The 19253-nt window shown below is 42.6% G+C and overlaps 1 protein-coding gene across 1 annotated transcript; it reads right to left on the bottom strand.

The window, feature by feature from the left end:
• Nucleotides 1-216: 216 nt before the first annotated feature.
• tbx21 (T-box transcription factor 21) lies at nucleotides 217-18878 on the bottom strand. Its single transcript, XM_010738708.3, has 6 exons — nucleotides 18039-18878; nucleotides 8083-8237; nucleotides 5828-5949; nucleotides 5473-5631; nucleotides 4833-4894; nucleotides 217-4538 (listed from the first exon to the last, which is right to left on the bottom strand). Exons 1-6 carry the CDS (start codon nucleotides 18584-18586, stop codon nucleotides 3719-3721), a joined length of 1866 nt encoding a protein of 621 aa, XP_010737010.2. The 5' UTR covers nucleotides 18587-18878; the 3' UTR covers nucleotides 217-3718.
• Nucleotides 18879-19253: the final 375 nt, after the last annotated feature.

Here is a 19253-nt window from a genome sequence, read left to right as displayed (position 1 = left end):
TAACTTCACTTGGCTGAGGATAAATGGGTCCAGTAAACTCGATGATGTGATGTTAACCGTCTTAAATCATTTTAAATCACAGTGTTTGAATCTAAATAAATCAAGTTTTTTTTATTTCTCAGATCTAACTACATTAAATAAAGGGAACAGGTCAAACGTCTGAGATTCGTCATGTGTAAGCTTTAATTTCATGAATAAAAAAACAACAGTACAATACACAATTATGCCACCTTTAATAAATAACAGTTTTCCCCTTCATCTCTCGTTTGTTCATGTATCGCAATTTATAAGCTCTCGATGAAAGAGTCGAAGGAGTTCTCCCTCGACACAAACAGTGCACATGGATCACACACACACACACACACACACACACAAAATATCATGCTTGTTGTTCGACCTCGTCTGGTCTCCCTTCTTCACTCCTCTGTTTCTATATCATACAGTAAAATACAGCTCGTCTTCTTTTCTTACTGAGGGAAATGTGTGCACCAGGGAAACACAGACTCATGGAGAAATGGAGGTATATATTAGAGGTTTGACATCCAGGGGGACTGGGCTGAAGTCGATGGTGATAGCTGAGATTATCCAGCAGGGGCCGTTCCTGAGGTGTCTGCTGCTGTTTGGTGTGAGATGTTCGCCTCCTCGTGTGGGTGCAGGATCACCGAGTGAACCACGTTAACACAAACCACAGCACATGAAATAAATAACTGTCCACAGGCCGACGATCACGTATGCTCTCGTTGTTTTTTCATTAATCTTTAACTAATTTACTTTCTATTAATTGCACTTGAAACAATAATTGTCCATCGTACACCTTCCTCTGACGGTCATCAACATAAACGTTAAATAGTTAAAACATCTTTTGGAAATGTTACACGAGCAACATACATTTTTTTTCATCAGTTAGTCATACGATATAATCCATTCTGTATTCAGCATAAAATTAACACTTTGCTTTGTTATTTAAATGTTCAGGTAAAGGACCGAACTGTCAGACAAGCTTCGTCCCTTTTTGCATCAACATCATAGTTAAGACCATTTTGTCACGTGCCTCGAAAGAGAGGGATAAATTACATCTATATGTATCATGTTTATGATTGTCTTTGAATTCCAGTGACTGCGAGTTTAACTCTCCACGCTTCATGTTCGTATAAAATCCTCCCGGCTCAGAAAAGAGCGTAAATTCTGTGTCGACGTGTGGAACCTTAATAAGGCAAACAGATCTGTGAAAAACCTCCAGCTCTGTATGAAAGGTGACGAGAACCTCCCTGCCAGCACCTCTAAAGCTCACAAACGAACACAAAATGAACAAATTATATCCTGTTTTGTTGAAAAACTAAAGTTTTTTAAAGGGGGCTCATGTCTTTATGCTAAGCTTCAAGCGTGCAGAGATGCAGGAGTGCGTTCAGTCTCTTGTTGTCTGGTTGTAGCAGCTTAAAAACCAGAGCGTTGTAAATAAACAGTATTTATACAGTGCAGGCCACTGGTTCTCTCTGCCCTGCACCTGTCTGTCGCCCCCAGTGTTGTCTGGGGCCATTAGCACACCTGGTGAGGAGTGAGGAGCAGATCTCTGATCAGCGCCGACTGCAGCCTCACTCTGCATTTCTGTCACCAGCCGGGAAGCCGGGCCTCCGTCAACCGGTGTCACAACACGATGGACCCGGAGACTCTGAGGGGGGGAAACTCTGTGTCTGTCTGGTCACTTTGTGCTTCCTGTTCATCGTGACAGCACCCCGTCTGTTTCCCTACAGGTGCATGCAGACGTTCTGAGTGACCCACATGTGCTGCTCTGCAGGACGGCATGCTTTCTGTTATTTAAAGATGCTGTTATTGAGTGTAATCTGAAAGCTGCAGTGTATTTTAAGCTGCCACACTCTGCCGATACTGTTTTCCAGTTATGCACTGTCGATGCTGGTATTGATCGGGGGCTTTCTCTGTGTGTGGTGACACATCAGAGGGCTGGGCCTTTTCACTCTGTCAAAGCAAGCAGTGCCCAGCTGACCTTGTTTATGCCTGGTGCTAAGATATACACACTTATCAGTGTCTTTAAAGGTCCAGAGTGTCAGATTTAACGGCTCTGTTTGCAGAATATAGAAGAAATGGTCACCTAAAAATATTTCTACAGATGCTACGGGTCCTCTTTAACAGCCATGTTTCTACGGTCTGGCTCGAGATAGGAACATTTCTCGTGTCATGATAGTTTCTCCTCCACGCTAGGAAGGAGACTAAGTTGCAGGGAGTAAACTCCACCACTAGATGCCACTAAATCTGACACACTGGTCCTTTAAATTACGTTACACTGTGCTCACTGGTTGGTCGCACTGCTCCCTCTTTTGATATATTGTATTTTAGGACCACATCCGGCAGTTTACAGACCTGATTCAGACCCAGAATTAGAAAAGTCAGATGTTTAATATCACTAGTTTTTCATCTTGTGATATTCCAGTGAGGGGGTCGTCCAAATCAGCGTGTTCAAATGCCAGTAAGCTTCATAGGAACAGATTCTCTGATGGTCAGATATCAGTGGAAACCCCCCACACCTTCGTAAATGTGGAAACCAACGATTCACGCCCACTTCACACTTGGCCGTGTGGAGGTGAGAAGGAAGTCAGCGTCTGAACTTCTGAACTTCTCTCCGGCTCTGAACAGCAGAATTCAACACTATGGATGTTTCTTTTTCCTCATATTTAAATATCTCTTCCTCAGCTATAACTAAAGTGTCAACAAACATTATTTATTATTGATGAATCTGTTGATTATTGTTTTGATTCATTGATGATGTGTTAAAATTTCCTGCAGCTCATCTACAAATGTCTTTTTTTTTTTATCCAACCAACAGTCCAAACCTCCAAAATATTCAGTTTACGAGCACGTAGGACAAAGAAGATCAGCAAATATTCGCTCATCAACAACTAAAACAATATTTGATGGAGTAGTTGTTGATTAAGTCACTTTGACACTTGTCTAATCAATTAACTGACGAATCTTTGCACCTCTAACGAAGCTTTGACTCATTCATGAGTGTGTGTGGATCATCAGCAATGGAAACAACTTGTGAGATATGTCTGATTTACTTAACACATAAACAGAAAAGGTCGTCCTCCTTACTCTAAAATCTCTTAACCTGCTGACATTAATCAACCTGCAACACTCTCCTGTGGCCACACGTGGGTGCTGCGGCTCGGAGAGAAGTGTGTGTGTGTGTGTGTGTGTGTGTGTGAAAGGTAACTTCTGGTCCGAAATCATCAGGGGGAAATGAACGTGAGCATATTGTGAGAGCATGTGTGAATGGCTGAGGGTGAGAAGGAAAAGACAAGACAGAGCAAAAGAGACAGAGCGAGTGTTTGATGCAGTGAGAACAGACAATCCCTGCAGGCCTCTGTCAGCAGGCGGATATGCAGATCACCCCCCCCTCAAAACTCCAGATGTTTCAAAGGCTGAAGTCACAGGTCTGTTTGTCTGTGTGGTGTTTATGTGACTCTAGGGCAGTGTCACAGTCACATCCACTTCTGTTCACAGCTGACTTTGAAAGTTCCTCCTGTAATCATTTGACACTTGTGGACTGATGTGACAGTGGATGAGGCTGCACGTTCTGTTTTATGGTTTGTCTGCAGCGACGACAGAGACTGTTCCAGCCCTTTATGATTACCATGTCCATGAGGGCGGTGTGGGAAGACGCTAGGAGACACTGTGGCGACTATGGTGACGTGCGAGCTCTTCAGTGGGTGTAATAGCCATAGTAGTCTGCGTCGCTGTTGCTGTCCTTCTCGCAGACCTCTCCGCTGCGCGGTGGTGGGGAGTTTTCAGTGCTGGATGTGTACGGCGACACCCTTCTCTTCTTGTTGTCTCCCACGCTGCCCTCGAACAGGCCAGAGTCAGCCGAGGCTGCTGATTTCGCAGAGGGAGGTTCGAGCCACGGGTCCTCTGCCACCGCCTCCACACTGTCTTTGGGCTTGTCCTGCAGCAGGGCCGGCTGCAGAGGCTCGAGGAGCGAGGGAGGGTGCAGCCTCGGGTTGCCAGGTGACGTGGAAGACGATGAGGAGGACGAAGAGGATGATATGGGTCTAAACCAGCCTAGACTAGGACCAGGCTTACTCAGGTGGCTGAGGTACTGAGGGGTGGGTCGGCTGGTGGTCCAGCCTGCTGGGGTGGGTCCTGATACAGACACGCTGGTAGATGCAAAAGGATGGTCTGGGTAGTAGCTGAGGGGGTGGTGAGCGGATGTCTGCAAGGGGAATGGCTTGCAGAACCCATTTCCGGAGAAGTCACCCTCATAGGAGGAAGTGAAGTCAAGCCGGTTGGGCGCCACTCCCTGCTGAGGCGGCAGGTACCAGCGACTGTGAGGACCGGGGCTGGAGGACGGGTCTTTGTGCTGCTGGCCCATACCGAGAGGCTCGCGTCCGTAGAAGCGGCTCTGGGGCAGGGGGCTCATGTACTGCTCTGAGAGGTAGTTCTGGTGGTAGCAGCTCCCTGGCAGCAGCTGCTGGCTCTCCGTGGGGGAGGGGGTGAGGCGATCAGAGTCGGGAGGAGCGTACAGCCTAGGCAGGAGGGAGGAGGAGGGGAAGAGAAGAGAGTGTGAGAAGAGAGAGAGAGAAAAAAGGTGTTATTTCCTGCTCAAACCTCAAACTATCTATCAAACATCTCACAGCCCCTTACACCCTGCAGCATGCTCGAGCAGTAATTGCATCTATTCCAATATTAAACAGGACGAAGGCGTGAGAACATTTAAAATATCAGATTAAATCTCACTTAAAAATTTCGAGGTTCAAATAAAGTGTGTTCGCTCTCTCAAACGAGACGATTCACAGATTATTATTTTACAGATTACTTACGTGTCGTAGTTGTCGCGGAAACCTTTAGCGAAGGGGTTATGGTCTATTTTCAGCTGAGTGATCTGTGTGAGGAACAGGAGGAGGGCAATGAGAGCATGGAGGCATAGGAAAAAGAGAAGGAGCGTAAGAGAAACAAGAGCAGAAAGAGAGGAGGCCCCTGACTAATAATTAATGAGAATAATGTGCAGCTTTCTGTTTTGTTTCTAGAGTTCGCTGTGTGAATCCGAGTGGGCACAGGCTGTGGATACAGTGATGAACCTGGACTACAGTAACTCTTACACAATGTATCCGAGCAGCTGTTGAACAGACTATATACAGCACATACTGCGGACTGCACTCAGGTCAGCTGAGGTGAGGTGACTCTTTGTTGAACCCGAGCTACCCTATAGTAATACTGTGCTTACACTTACTGTAGATTGTAGGAATGTAAATTAGCGCGTGTGAATTTTTCATGCATGGACGCATTAACCCAGGCTTCCATCCTAAACATGGCTCTGACATGAATGATTGAACTCCAGACCTCGTTAAAGAGCTGTTGTCACAGTGCTGTGGCCTCATTGTGTAGATGTATTTTAACACTTAACATCAATTTAATGTCAATTGTTTTCATACGAAACTGTCTCCCTGTGATGTGACTTACGTCTGCGTTCTGATAAGCGGTGACAGCGATGAACTGAGTCTCCGGGAAGATGAAGGTCTGAGCTTTGGATGAAAGGAAGGGATCTTCAGAGCCGTCCTCCTTCACCTCCACGATGTGGAGACGAGGCTGGTACTTATGGAGCGACTGGAGCACGATCATCTGCAGGGGAGACACGCGGGCAATGACTAATCTGATATCTATGATCGAGTAGTTTAACAGAAGAGACAAAGGTTATCGGCTGGGAATGTTGCAGATACATTGTTAGTGGTTTCAGACTCTGAATATGAAGTCTGGGGGGTTTGCTGTTGAATTAATAAACACATATCCATGCATGCACGGATGGAGGTATTAGTACCTGTGCCATGTTGTTGGTGCTGCCCTTGTTGTTGGTGAGCTTCAGCTTGCTGAAAGACACTTCTTGTCTCATCCAGTGAGCTCCTGTGTTCGGAGAGTCGGGGTGCATGTACATCCTGTTACCTGTACGTAGAAATCATGAATGACATCATTTTGAAAGTTTTTCATCAGGCCTAAAAAACGTTAACATGCATAAATCTAACATCAGCCATATCTGCAAATCTGCACTTTGATTCAAGTGTTAGAGACACAACACAGTGATGTGACGAGAGATCAGTTTGCGACACATATATCAGATGAATCTCTGCTCATTCATGAGACACAAAGAGTTAGTTTTTAACTTCCCCTCGTGGTAAATTTATTGCAATAAAAACACGTTTTCTTTGCAACTAATCTTCAGTATTGCAATAAAAACACGTTTTCTTTGCAACTAATCTTCAGCACCCAGCATCCAACATGCAGCATCAGTCAGCTGGAGATATTTGAGAGAATAAAACACTTTTATGTGGTGGATTCAGTTCAATAAGTAGAAGGGTGACGAGCTAAAAATCACATTTGCATCATATTTGATCAAAGAAGCATCTCTTTGGTTGGAATGACTATTATCTGCAAACTGGGGTGATTGATGATTGTTTTTAATGCAATGCTGATTGCAGGATACAATCTGTGCGCCATGATTTTTCACAGTGTTACCACAATGACCTGCTAACCTTCTGCGAGCACACCACATAAGTGCAATATTAAATCTAATTGAGTAAAGTCGTTTTACCACAATTTCCACAACTGTAGCACATCAGCAGTCACCTTTCCACAACACCTGGCACATGTGTGACAACACCTTGCACTTTCTCTACATGTATATAATTGTGGTTAGTCTATCAGCAATCACACACAATATGTCGTCTTGGTTGACTTGCTATTGTGTGTTTTTTTTTTTTTCATCTGAGGTGTGAACAGGAAGAAATAATGAATGAATAATGAAGAGAGCACAGGGAGCACGGCACACTGATGGGAACAAAAGTACATTTTCTGTACAGGACTGCAAACTGGAAATAAACATAGATATTATAATATTTCTCTCCATGAACCCAGAAAACTTCTTGATCATGTGCTGTACAATCGTACAATTATTGCACAGGAAGTTATGAAGGTAAAGTTATTGCACAAGAGAGTTTGCATGTTGGGGGGGCTAGTGCATGTGTGCATTCAGGATGGTTATGTAAAAGTTATGTAAATATTGGAAATGTTGAGTTCCTTTATGATATCCCCAAAAGATTCTTGTGCATTTTTCAGATTGTGCAGCAGGTCTATGAATGGACAGGAGAGTTTTTCTAACTCATAAAGAAACAAATCATCAAATCGTTGGAGATCAGTAGTTTGATACAGAGATTTGAGGGTTTGAAAAGTCTCGTATAACGATGCATCAGCTGATGGTAATATTTCTTTAACAAAAACAAACACAGTTGATATAAATCAATCAATCAATAGATTCATTTATTAAAGAATTGAGTTCTCAGTTACCTCAAACCTACACTGGCATTTCTTATATACTGTACATCACCAGCAATTATCTGCAGTGAACTAATACTGATATATCAATGATGATCCGTAAAGTAAAGGATGTTTAATCCATCTTAAGATACTCACATTCTTTTCCCACCATCGTATCCAACACCTACATCCATAAATAACCCGTCCTGACTTTATATATCTGCTTTCTTAAATTTTTTTAGTAAATAAATGAATGTAAGTTCAAAAATACCTAAAAAAAAATCAAAGTGGCTGTAACAGACCTGAGCTCTGCCTTCACAGAAACACTTATAACACGAAATATAGTAATATATTGTTTCTCTGCAGAGTAAGTAAGATGCAGCTCCTGACTTCAAGCAAAAGCAACATCAAAATGTCCACAGAAACCTCTCAGAGTGCGTCTGCATCATGATGCACATTCTGGTTTCCCTACTGTATGCATGTAGGTTTGCTACAATATTGCTAAATAAACCACTTCCTCGAGATCTTCCATGCTGCATGCACTGAGCTAAAGACCGACCGACCGACTCTCAGGCTCCTCGACTGACCACAGTGTTTGCTCATTTAATTTGTATCCTGCCGGGTGTATTAATAATATAAATCTAGTTACTAAAGCTTTAAAATAAGAAAGTTAAAGTAAGTACAAGTACATCGAAATCCTGCTGAGAATTTGATTTACACCTTACTTTACTTGTGTTTTATAAAATGCTACAATTTTAAATGTACCTGGCACGTTTCCCTCCGCTTTCCCACACTGGACCCACTTGCCGCCCTGGTACCTCCAGTGGTGCTGATCAGCCAGAACCACGTCCACGTAGACGTTATAGTGGGCAGACGGATCCAGGACACTGATGTTGAAGCTCAGGAAGGGGAACATCCTCCTGGATGAAAACACAGGGAGGGAAAAAACACGATTAATCATTTTGCAAACCTTTGTTATAAAATGTCAGTATGTGGTTTACATGAGGTGGGATGAGAGCGACATTTCCCTTTGAAGTGTGCATGCTCAGAGATATAAAATGCATGTATGACCTATACTGAGATAGTGTGGTATTTTTTTATTGATGAACATGGGGACTGGAGACTCTCCTGCCTTAGAAGACTGAGAGTGAGCGGAAAGAAATCCAGAGGCATGCGTACGATTACGCAAAGGCAACGTGATTCACAGTGTTTGAACAGTGACTGTGGCAAAAAACCACGTCCAACAACAACAAGTGAAAACATGACTAAGAAATCACTGAGCTTTGTTTGCACAGTTATCAGTTTGTTCGGCGCTTATCAGAACCAGAACTGGGTTCATTGCCAAGCAGGTTATAGGGAATATAAGGAATTCCCCTTGGTTTTGGTGCATAGGAAACATTTATTATATATATGTTTTTTTAATGACAGTTTTGTGCAGGGATGTGCAAAGTCATTATGCCTGCACAACCCACTACACTACCGACCACCCCAAAGTCTTCATATTTAAGTGTGCATGACATTTTCTGTGATTATTTGTACGACTAATGTTTCTTTTCAGCAGTCATGACTGCCAGGAACAGGTTCTCACTTCCCCCAATCAAAAGAAGAAAAGCCATTCCCAAATATTTTAGTGTCAGTGAATTAATTCGTAATATAAAAAATACATGTATGAAATCATGGTGAGGAGGTCTTCCTGTCTGCCTTTGCTTCACCAGCTGAAGAGTCAAGAGTAACGGACGTGAGGTGGAGGGGAAGGCTGACATGCATGGAGGGGGTGGGTGCAGGTGAATATTTAATGCTGCTGTTAATAAAAGATGCTCCAGAAGCTGCTCCTGATTGCTGCAGCTTTACATGTCCTACAGAGGGGCTTCAGTGAGACGAGGTAACCGGGAGGTCACGGCGTCCCCCGGGCACAACGGTTACCGGACCAAGAGAGACAGAGAGAGAGAGAGAGAGAGAGAGAAGGGAGGACGTGGACACAAAACCTTCGAACACATCATGACAGATGGCCACTTGTGAGAATCCACTGTCATGTATACACTAAACATTCAGAGTTCATGTAGTGTTGACAGAGAAGCACTTACTACCTCAGGATTACTTACCCAGCCGAGAAGTTTCCCATTAAAGTGACAGTAAACACGTCACCACACGACTGTTACAATCATTTTTCTGAGGCCAGGCTGCCATTTGTCACCTCGTTTTGACAGTTTGTCACAAAAAGCAGCGAGTTACATCATCTCGCAGCAGTTAGACATTTTGGAAACACTGAATTCTTGCTTCTTGGAGCTGGATGAGAAGATTGATATGACTGTTGTGTCTGTACGAAATACAGCTACAGCTAGAAGCTGAGCTTAGCGGGGTTGCACTTGCAGGTACAGTAGTGCTTTGGACATAAATCAAAGCATTGTTCAGGTTTAAACTGGTGCTGGAACAGTCAAGATTTATCCACTGGGAAACATTTCATTTCTGGACCAATTTTCATGTCAGTCAGTCAAATATTTGCTGAGATATTTCACTAAAAATAAGGAGGGTTTATCCTCTGGAGAAAAGGAATCAAATAGTTATTAAGATATCTCAGTCAGCCGACAGAGAACCACTCTCCAGTCTCCCTGCAGCACCTCTAAAGTTTGCTGATCAACGCGACGTACAAAAGCTGAAGTCTAAAAAAGAGAAGTGATGGTTTTTAAGAAGTCTCCAGTCTTCGTGCTAAACGAAGCTTACTGTCTTCTGGGGGGGCTTTGGTCTTTTCGATGAACTCTCGGAAAGACGAGCGTACTTTCTGAACAGATTCTAAAAATAAAGAATTCTCGTCTTCGTTTAAAGGTCGATAAATGAATCGCTTATCAAGCACTGATTATTATCATTCATGCAACATGCTCATACTTAAACCTGCCCTACAGTCTGGGTGTATATGAGATCACTAGTGTGTTCACAAATCAGTGCAACATGTTTGACATCAGCTGTTATTAAAGCGGCTAACAGCACCTCCATCCTTTGATTTGTTTTGTACGTCTGTGGCTCGGCTTCTCGAGGAGTTTGCCTAGAAATGCTTCATTTCAGTGCAAATGAAGTGTGTTTTATACAGGCTTCAATTAGTCATTATAAAACTGTACACAAAGAAGAGAAGAAGAAAAAAAACTTCCCTTTCAGAAACGCCCTCTTCGCTCTTTTCTAAAACGTTTTGGTGTGGGTGCAAGAAACAGATAAGATCTGAAGTCTACAGTATTTGATCACAGCTTTAAATACACTCCAACACACACACAGCGCTCACGGTTCAACAACAAGTTAAACTTAGAATAATAATCATTCTGAAACATGTAAAGCAGGTCCAGAAAAGACGATCCTCCGTATTATCAGAGCTGTTTTGTTCGAATATAAATAGTGTTATCTCGTTTGGGATGGAAACACATCTCAGCGTGTCCTCCCTGAAACTGTTTATTGTAAAAAAAACAAGGTGAGGTGTGTGAGCAGACGCTTAAACAGCCAATTAAAAATACATTTCCATAACAGGATGAATTCACGAAGTCATTGAGGAGAGCTGTCAAGAGTTTGACACAAATGAGGTGTCACGTTTGTTCTTTATTTCCGCACGCTGACATGACTCTGAGGCTGAAACACACTGAGATGTGTCAAAGTATCAAAGACTAAGTATAGAAAGTTGGCATTGAATATCTTGTTTACTTACAATTATAGTTTTATAGTTCAGACAACATCTAAAGGATCATTTCCAGTAATTTTCTACATTCATGATTGTCACTAAATCCCATGAAACTCAACAAGTATCATGCGTGGATCCAAAGCCTGATGTATCCGCTCTGTACGGTGGCCCTGAAGTGCAAAACACAACAGAAAATTCAAAAACACAATAGCAAATCATATAACACAACAGCAAAGCAAATAACAGAACAGCAAATCATACAACACAACAGCAAATCGAATAACACAACAGCAAATTCAAAGCGGAAAGAGTAGGTACCCTCGGCAGACATAAATCGTACGCGCTGCTATTAAAGAATATTTTGATGCACGTCATGTCCATGTCGTGCATCAAAATATCCTTTATAGCAGCGCGTACATTGTCACTAACAGCGCTCATATTTTGAAAACATGTAAGCCATGTCTTTCCGGTTCAAAGGACCACCAGTCCAATCAGCGACGATTCATGTCACCCGAGGGTACCTACATTTTCAGTTTTGAATTTGCTAATGTGTTATTCGATTTGCTGTTGTGTTATTCGATTTGCTGTTGTGTTATTCGATTTGCTGTTGTGTTATTCGATTTGCTGTTGTGTTATTTGATTTGCTGTTGTGTTATTTGATTTGCTGTTGTGTTATTTGATTTGCTGTTGTGTTATTTGATTTGCTGTTGTGTTATTCGATGCTATTGTGTTTTTGAATTTGCTGTTGTGTTTTGCACTTCAGGGCCACCGTAGCTCTGTGCCGTCGAGCTCCACTGTTGTTCACCAAGTAATAAAAAGACAGCAGTGAGCCTGAGTGTCATGTTCCTTCATTACCACGCTGTGCTTTGTGCAGACACATACACCGTCCTGCTGCACTAAACGCTCAGTAATGCACTAATCTTCATTCGCCCAGTCAACGTGTTGTTTTCTCCTCGTTCATTAAAACCAGCTGTTTTAGGAAACATGTATGTTTTGTTTTTTTAAATATTCACTTGGCTGCCTATCAGTACTGAAACTCAGATATCGTAACAGTACCCAGCCTGACAGAGTAACATCAAACTTTGCATGCATTTTTGAAAAAAGCTTCTTCTGTTCACAAATGACTTTTCAAGAATTTACGAGAGGAGACATTCACACGGTCGGTTATATTCTGGGTTGTGTCTCTTTATTCTTGTGGACTGAGCGCACACACACACACACACACACACACACACACACACACTCTTCTTACCCTTCAGTGGTAAGACAAAACCCTGCCATGAGCGGTCCCAGTTGGGTCTTTCTGGCTACATGGCGAGTCCAGTTTAACAATCAATCATAGTTCTGGGTGAAACAAAATCATGGCAGCAGCTCTTTAGTGGCTCGCAAAGAACAGGTGAAAGGGCTCTTCTTCCATTGGCGTGTTTAATACAAGTGAAAACAGAAACTCTGCTGAACGAATCCACCCACCTACACTTTGTGAGTAATCTAGAGTAGCACAGGCTAAATGAGTAGTTTTTGCTCCACTGATATTGTCGATTCACCTCTACTAGAGCCTTTTATAGGAAATCAGAACTTGGCAAGGGGGGAAACCATAGAAAACACAACACAGAGGGGTATTTGCATGTAGGGCGTCCACATAGAGAGGCTGAAAAACACACAACACATGTCAGCGTGCAGGTATCGTCAGCGTGGAAATGAAGCTGCTGCTGCTCTCTGACTGCAGTCTGACACACATTTACACGACGGTAAGGAAAACAAGTTTTAGAAAATGTGTTTTGCAGTACGGATTCTCCAGCGAGCATCAGATTTGCAGCTGTAGACAGACTCCCTACCCGAGCTGCCAGTGCGCCACTCTGATTCACTGGAAACTTGACAGTAATGACAAACGGCGGGCACTCCCTCACCCTGATCCAGGTATATACGCACATGAAGACTCATAACTGTAGTTTTCTTTCAGACAAAATACCATAAACAGATGAGTGTGGTGAACCAGCCAGTAATAAAGAGACAGTACAGCTGGTGGTGACATTTAAAGAAATCAAAATAATGTGTGTGGATGCTGGGGAAGGAGGAAGAAGAGAGGTGGGGGGTTGGGTTTTGGTAGACAGAGGGCGCGGGAGGGGAAACCACAGGGGGGGAAACGGAGGTTAGAGAAAGGGAAAAGGAAAGAGCAGAGGGTGGAGCGAAAGGAGGGAGGGAGGGAGGGGTGGAGGTTTTTGTCCTGGGGATGCGAGGCGGAGGCTTCGAGAGGAGAAGAGGACCTGGATGTTCACCAGGGAGAGGACTTTTCTACATGAGCGCACCTGCTGATCCATCCGGACAGGAGTTCAGGTCCAGTTTTTGTCACCGAGCGTATACGCTTGATCATCTGTGACGAAAACATGCCAGTCTACAGCTGCTGCACACACACACACACACACACACACACACACACACACTCCTGCCATCGACAGAGGAATTCAGTGGCTGGACATGTTGAAAAATTCAAGTTTCATTGGATACTGCTGATTTCATGCTTCATACCTCAGGAGTGATAAGGCCGGTGTGTTCCATATTTTTCTTACTGTCGAAATAATTCTGCGAAAACACACAGAATTGTTTCTAACGTCTCGAAGCTAAAGATGTAAATCTCCAGGGTGCAAATGTTTAGTTTTAATTTTTAAATAAGGCTCATTAATTCCGCCTAAAACAGGAGTACAGGTTACATTTGTCAGGGACTATCCTCAGCAGCGGATTAATACACATTTCTCTGTAGTGGGTATTTCCAGCAGCAGGTGTACGTGGGATTGAGTCAAAATAAACTCGAGCGTGTTCATTTAAATAACTTCAGTGACTCACTGATGACTTTTTAATAGTTTCTGGACAGAGGTGGAGCTCTTTAAGGAGACATGTCAAGAGGTCATTGTTAGATTTGGCCTTTGCACAAAAATAAACTGACATGTGAAGAAACAATCTTCACATCTGGTGTCTAAATAATCACAGAATAAATTAGCAGCATATTTTTTTGGTCCTTTCGGCCTCATAGTTTTTTTATTAACCCTCTTGGAAACCAAATATAGACAGCCACCAGTGAAAAATAACAACGCTGAGGCCAGCGGGGATTGACATGTGGCTCAGTGGACTTCTCTACTCACACAGTTATTAGGAGAGGATATTCACTCAGCGAGAGGAAGCACTCGTTTAGCTATCTGAAAATATTGGCACTACATGTTTCTGCGAAAAGCTGCATATGAACACATAAACAGCTGAACAGGAAGTGACAAGTCATACTGTCAAAACCTTGAAATAGTCCCACTTCTGCTTTCAGACACACACACACACACACACACACACATGATTAATACACTTCCAAACATCCCTCCTTAATCATCTTGGAGCATTTGTGCATCATGTTTCAGACCTGATTATTGACACGTTTAATGTGCACTGTATTGCATCATGTTGAAGTGTCTGCACAGCAGGGCGGGCGCCCACTCTAATTTCCAGAGATGATTTCCAAAATATGACAAACCTACTTTGGAAAGAAACTCGATCATAAACATAGACGCAGATCTTCAGCAGCTTGTATCTCATTATTTAAAATAAATCATTAATTTTGTGCATAAGATTTTAAAAAAAGCTGGTTTCCACATTTCCACACATGTTCTGGTTCAATGATTGTTTTACACTTCTTTTTTCTCAGCCACTCATAGCTGTACTCTGTAGTTAAGTACTTGCTGTTCTTGGGAGCAAAATAAATCAAGGGATTATTTCCTCTCCGAAAAAACTACCGACAGACCTCAGACTGACGCAGGTTACAGTTTGGACTCAGTGGAGCAGAAAGAGCACATGAGCATGATTCCTCTAAGTCTGAGCTTTGAGCTCTTAGCATTGTTTCCCTGAAAGCTGTTTGTATGTTAAGAACTTAGTCACTCTCCTTCCTAGAACACATGCAGCGTGCTGTACGGTCAAGCATGATTTGTGAGTCTTGCAAAATGTTTGACGATATGAAAAGAATTCAAAGTGTGTTCATATTTGATATTTCTCTCTAAATGGATGCACTTATTGGAAATTAAAGTAAGGAAAAGTTTCCTCTTGAGTCACATCTGAACAAAGCTCAGGCCAGGTGTTGATCAAACAACTTTCTCTTTTCACCTTTAGTCACTTCACTAAATCAGAAAATCCCTGATTTACTCTGCATCTTAAAAAATAAAACAAAAACCTCTTTCTGCTTTTTGCTTTTTTTCCTGTTCGGCCTCTTGAACGACTCAAAAATGGCGGTTTGTTTACAATGCCTGGCTGAGCCTCGATGAACTTTGCCTTAATCGAGTCAAAACACAAAGGCTGGAGCAGAAGCATGAAACGTTATCAGCCAGTGTGGTGATCTGAATTTAGCTCATGAGAAGTGCAGATGAATTCGCGCCCACCCTCCCTCCTCTCTCTCTCTCTCTCTCTCTGTCTTTGCTGCAGACCATGAACATGTCTCTAGATTTCAAAGCCCAGGTGTGGTACATGAGCCAAACTTCTGAGAGATCTGTCAGGCTGTACACCCGGCGTCTAGTGCAGGCAAAAAAAAAAATCTAGTCTTTTACTTCCTGAACTTCAAAGGTGCCTCACCTCCTCAGCGTGGCCATCTAAAGGCTCAGTGGTGTTTGACCCATCTCTACACTTTTTCTCCAGAGTTTCTCTCGCCCTTTCTCTTGTAGATACCGGGGTTTTGATTAACATTGCAGACCTTCAGGCTCCTCTCTAAAAATCACAGAAAAATTATTGTGAGAGCCTGAACCCAAGATGAAAATTTAAGAAGGATATCGCCTCTGATATTGAAAAATCCATCTTCTTCTTCTTTTTTTTTTTTAGGTTTATAGTTTCTCTCCTCAAGTCTTCCAAAAAATTTTGCAGGAGTTTTTGTTATATTTAAAAATAAAATAAAAGAAGTTATTTTATTGTGCAGTTCTGCATGTGAGGGAGGGAATTAAAGATAAAAGGGGTGAGAAAAGGATTTAAAGATTTTTGTAACGTGAGGTTTGTGGTTTTTACACAGCATGAGAAATTGGCTTTTTGTCTCATGTGGAAGGAAAACACCTCTGCGAGCATTTTTAGCTATTTACACTCTTGTGGAGAAAAGTGTGTGTGTGTGTCTATGTGTGTGTGTGTGTGTTACCTTGTGTTTGTTTGGCTATGGCTGAAATATTTTAATATAAAAATATATATCTCTATTTATATCAAGTGTTTTAAATTACACGACCTGACAGATTATAGATACTGCCCACACACACACCCACACAGACACACACACACACACACACACACACACACACACACACACACACACACACACACACACACACACACACACACACACACACACACACACACACTTCAAGAGAAATTTAAAAGAAACTACCTGAAACTTCCTCTGCTTTCACAAAAACACTGTTACTAACTACTTTATTCAAAGTCTACACGTACACCGTAAAACTTCTAATAAACTTAAAAATCTGAAATTAATGCATAAAACTGAAACACAGCATGTTGTATTTTTTTTTGGTTAATGCTTAAAATTTTTAAAAATGTCAAGAAAGAAATAAAAATCTCCCTTGAGGTGCACTCCAGAGCTCTGACAGCAGGTGTTCCTCAGGTGAGAGTGCAGAAGCAGGTCAAAGGGGAATATTTTGTAACTTCTGCAGCTGGTAAATTGAAATTCATGCTGTAATATTGTGAGGCCTGCTGATAAAAAAAAAAAAAACAAACAAGACAAAAACAAAAACAAGAATGCGTTTTAAAAATGAACCTGAGATTATTGCTAAATTAAATCCACGTGACTTTAATAAAATAAAAAGTGTGATCTCAGCTGACAGGCAGAGTGAAGACCCTGCAAATATCAGTGTCCTATTATATGACAGCGCGCCTGTCTGGTGCGCACAGATCCGAGCCATGAGAAACCTCTGGCCTGAAACCTTCTGTCAAACACAAGTGTCGCGTATTAGTGAATTAATCCTCATCGACGTGAGTGCGTCTGAATGCTCGGTGACCCGTCAGAGGGGCCCGGCAGCGCCGTCTCTCTCTCCCCCACCTCCCCTCCTCAGGATCAGGAGCTTCACAAACTGTGTTATTGTTGTTTTTTAAAATCTCAATTTCAGTTTTCAGCCGCCTACTCGAGATATCACGATGTGGGTCAATTATCAAACAAGAAAAAAGAAAGTTTGTTTCTCACTTTATCACCTCTCCTTTAAAGAGTCCTTTCGTTCTGAGATAAGACAGCTCAGGCTGTTTGAGCTGTCACTGATTTCATTTTGTAATATTAAAATCACAGAAGAGGAGACTGTGTTTTACGCAGCGTCAAGAATAAATAATAAAGTGACCTTTTTTTTTATTAGCCTCATTTTTAGGGGTTAAAGCTCCGCTGGTGTTTAACTGGAAGGACCCCTGTGACATTAGAGATCACGCAGAGGTGTCAAAATGTTTAAGCAACTCATATTTTCATTCCTGAAACACTTTTGCGCAAATCAAAATTTAATTGGCTCAATTTCTTAGCTATAAAATATAAAACCAACAATAAAAAAAACAACTAATGAGAGGAATTATCTGTAAAAATGTTTCTTAGGTCTATTTATATGCTGTGTTCTGAATTCATGAGTACTTCCCACCCACTTTAAACCATTTTTTACGCACAAGCAGCAAAGCGTAAAATCGACTTGTATTATGCTGAACGTGGTTCAAAAGTCATTATCATCATTCCCCCAACTAAAAAAAAGAAAAAGAAAACACAACACCTCCTTCACCTGACCCGGGATGTGTCGCGTCCTGTCGTAAACAGGTGCTAAAAGATGAGTTAACTCTGACTCCAATCCATGATCACCACCAAGGCAGCAGCACGACAAGGCTGAAACGTCTTTTAGGTTAAATCATAGGAAGCTGCACACCGTTTAGAGAAGACTGGTGAAGTTTGTAAAGTGCGTAAAGGACCGGTGCGTAATTTGGACATTCTTTCACATTTTTCTGCCAAACTTTGACCACAACCCGTTTTTTATTAGTGTGGGAAAATAAGTGGAGTGTTGGAGTTGTCAGTCAGACTTACCTCCCCTGTTTGGTGATTATCATCTCGGTTTGGAACTTGTGGAACTTGGCCCATAGCGGGTAGTTATTGAGCAGAGCCTGAGTCTTCCCGCACACCTGTAGCCCAGGTAAAGGGTAGAGAGGCGGCCGCTGGTAGCCGTGCTGAAAGTTCGCCGGGTAATTCTCCGGAGAGGGAGAGTACAAGTCTTTACCGCCTGCATGAAACCCGTCTCCCGCTGCGGAGATGTAACTCTGCCCGGCTCCACCTCTCGGCGGTGACCGCACGCCGCCGTACGGACAGCTGCTCAGGGTCTGTGCGTAAAACCTACCGGGCTGCGCTGGGTACCCTCCCACCGCCTGGTCCGAGTGGTACTGCAGAGCCAGAGTGTCCTGCCCGCTCGGAACAGAGTCTGGGTAGTAAAACCTCGCGTCCTGAATCCCCATTTTAAGCTCGGCTAGATCCTTGCCGCCGCGGTGGAGGTGACTGCTGATGTCGGTGTTCTTCCCGAAAGTTTGCGTTTCAGTCCCATTCAACATGCTGAGGTAGAGGTTGCCACCTATGCCGCCCATTTGCAGCCCCGCGCCCAGTCTGTGCGTAATGTCATAAGGCTCCGCTGGTGCGTCCAGATGAATAAGAGCATGTACAATAAGAAAACACACGGACTGTTATCCTACTCACAGCGCACTGACATGCCACAAACTTTTAAATGAAGCTTCGGTCGACACATGAAGCCTCATCACGCGCTCTCATTTCACTCTTCATACATAAACTTTGTTTTATTACCCGAGCAGGTGATTGTCTTGTCTGTTTTTTTGACGTGTGGAGTCGCTACCAGTGAGTCAAACACATGCTCAGTTTTCTAACCTATGATATATACATTTTGTAAGTGGTCATATTCTGGAGGTGTGTCTGATGATGAGGCAGGGACGTGATAGGCTCCAGATATGAGAGCGCCATCCCCTCATCAGAGCTCAACACAAACTACACACGCTGTCCTCTGACAAGAAAAAAAATTAAATACAGCACTGTAATTACTTTAATACATTTTTAAAAAAATACAAACAAATACAGACAAACATGGATGATTTGAAATGACACAACAGGAAACAACATTTTAAATAAATAAACTGATGAAATGCTACAAACTCCCTGTTGGGAATATTTTCGTTGCGCACATGAATAATTAATGTTATTATGATCTTCTTTTTATAAATGTTTTTCATGGTGAGTTGCAAG

The sequence above is a fragment of the Larimichthys crocea genome, chromosome XVI (assembly GCF_000972845.2).
Source record: "Larimichthys crocea isolate SSNF chromosome XVI, L_crocea_2.0, whole genome shotgun sequence".
NCBI classification, from domain to species: domain Eukaryota; kingdom Metazoa; phylum Chordata; class Actinopteri; family Sciaenidae; genus Larimichthys; species Larimichthys crocea.
Note: the sequence above shows the minus strand (reverse complement) of the source record. Positions and strands in the feature narration are given on the sequence as shown.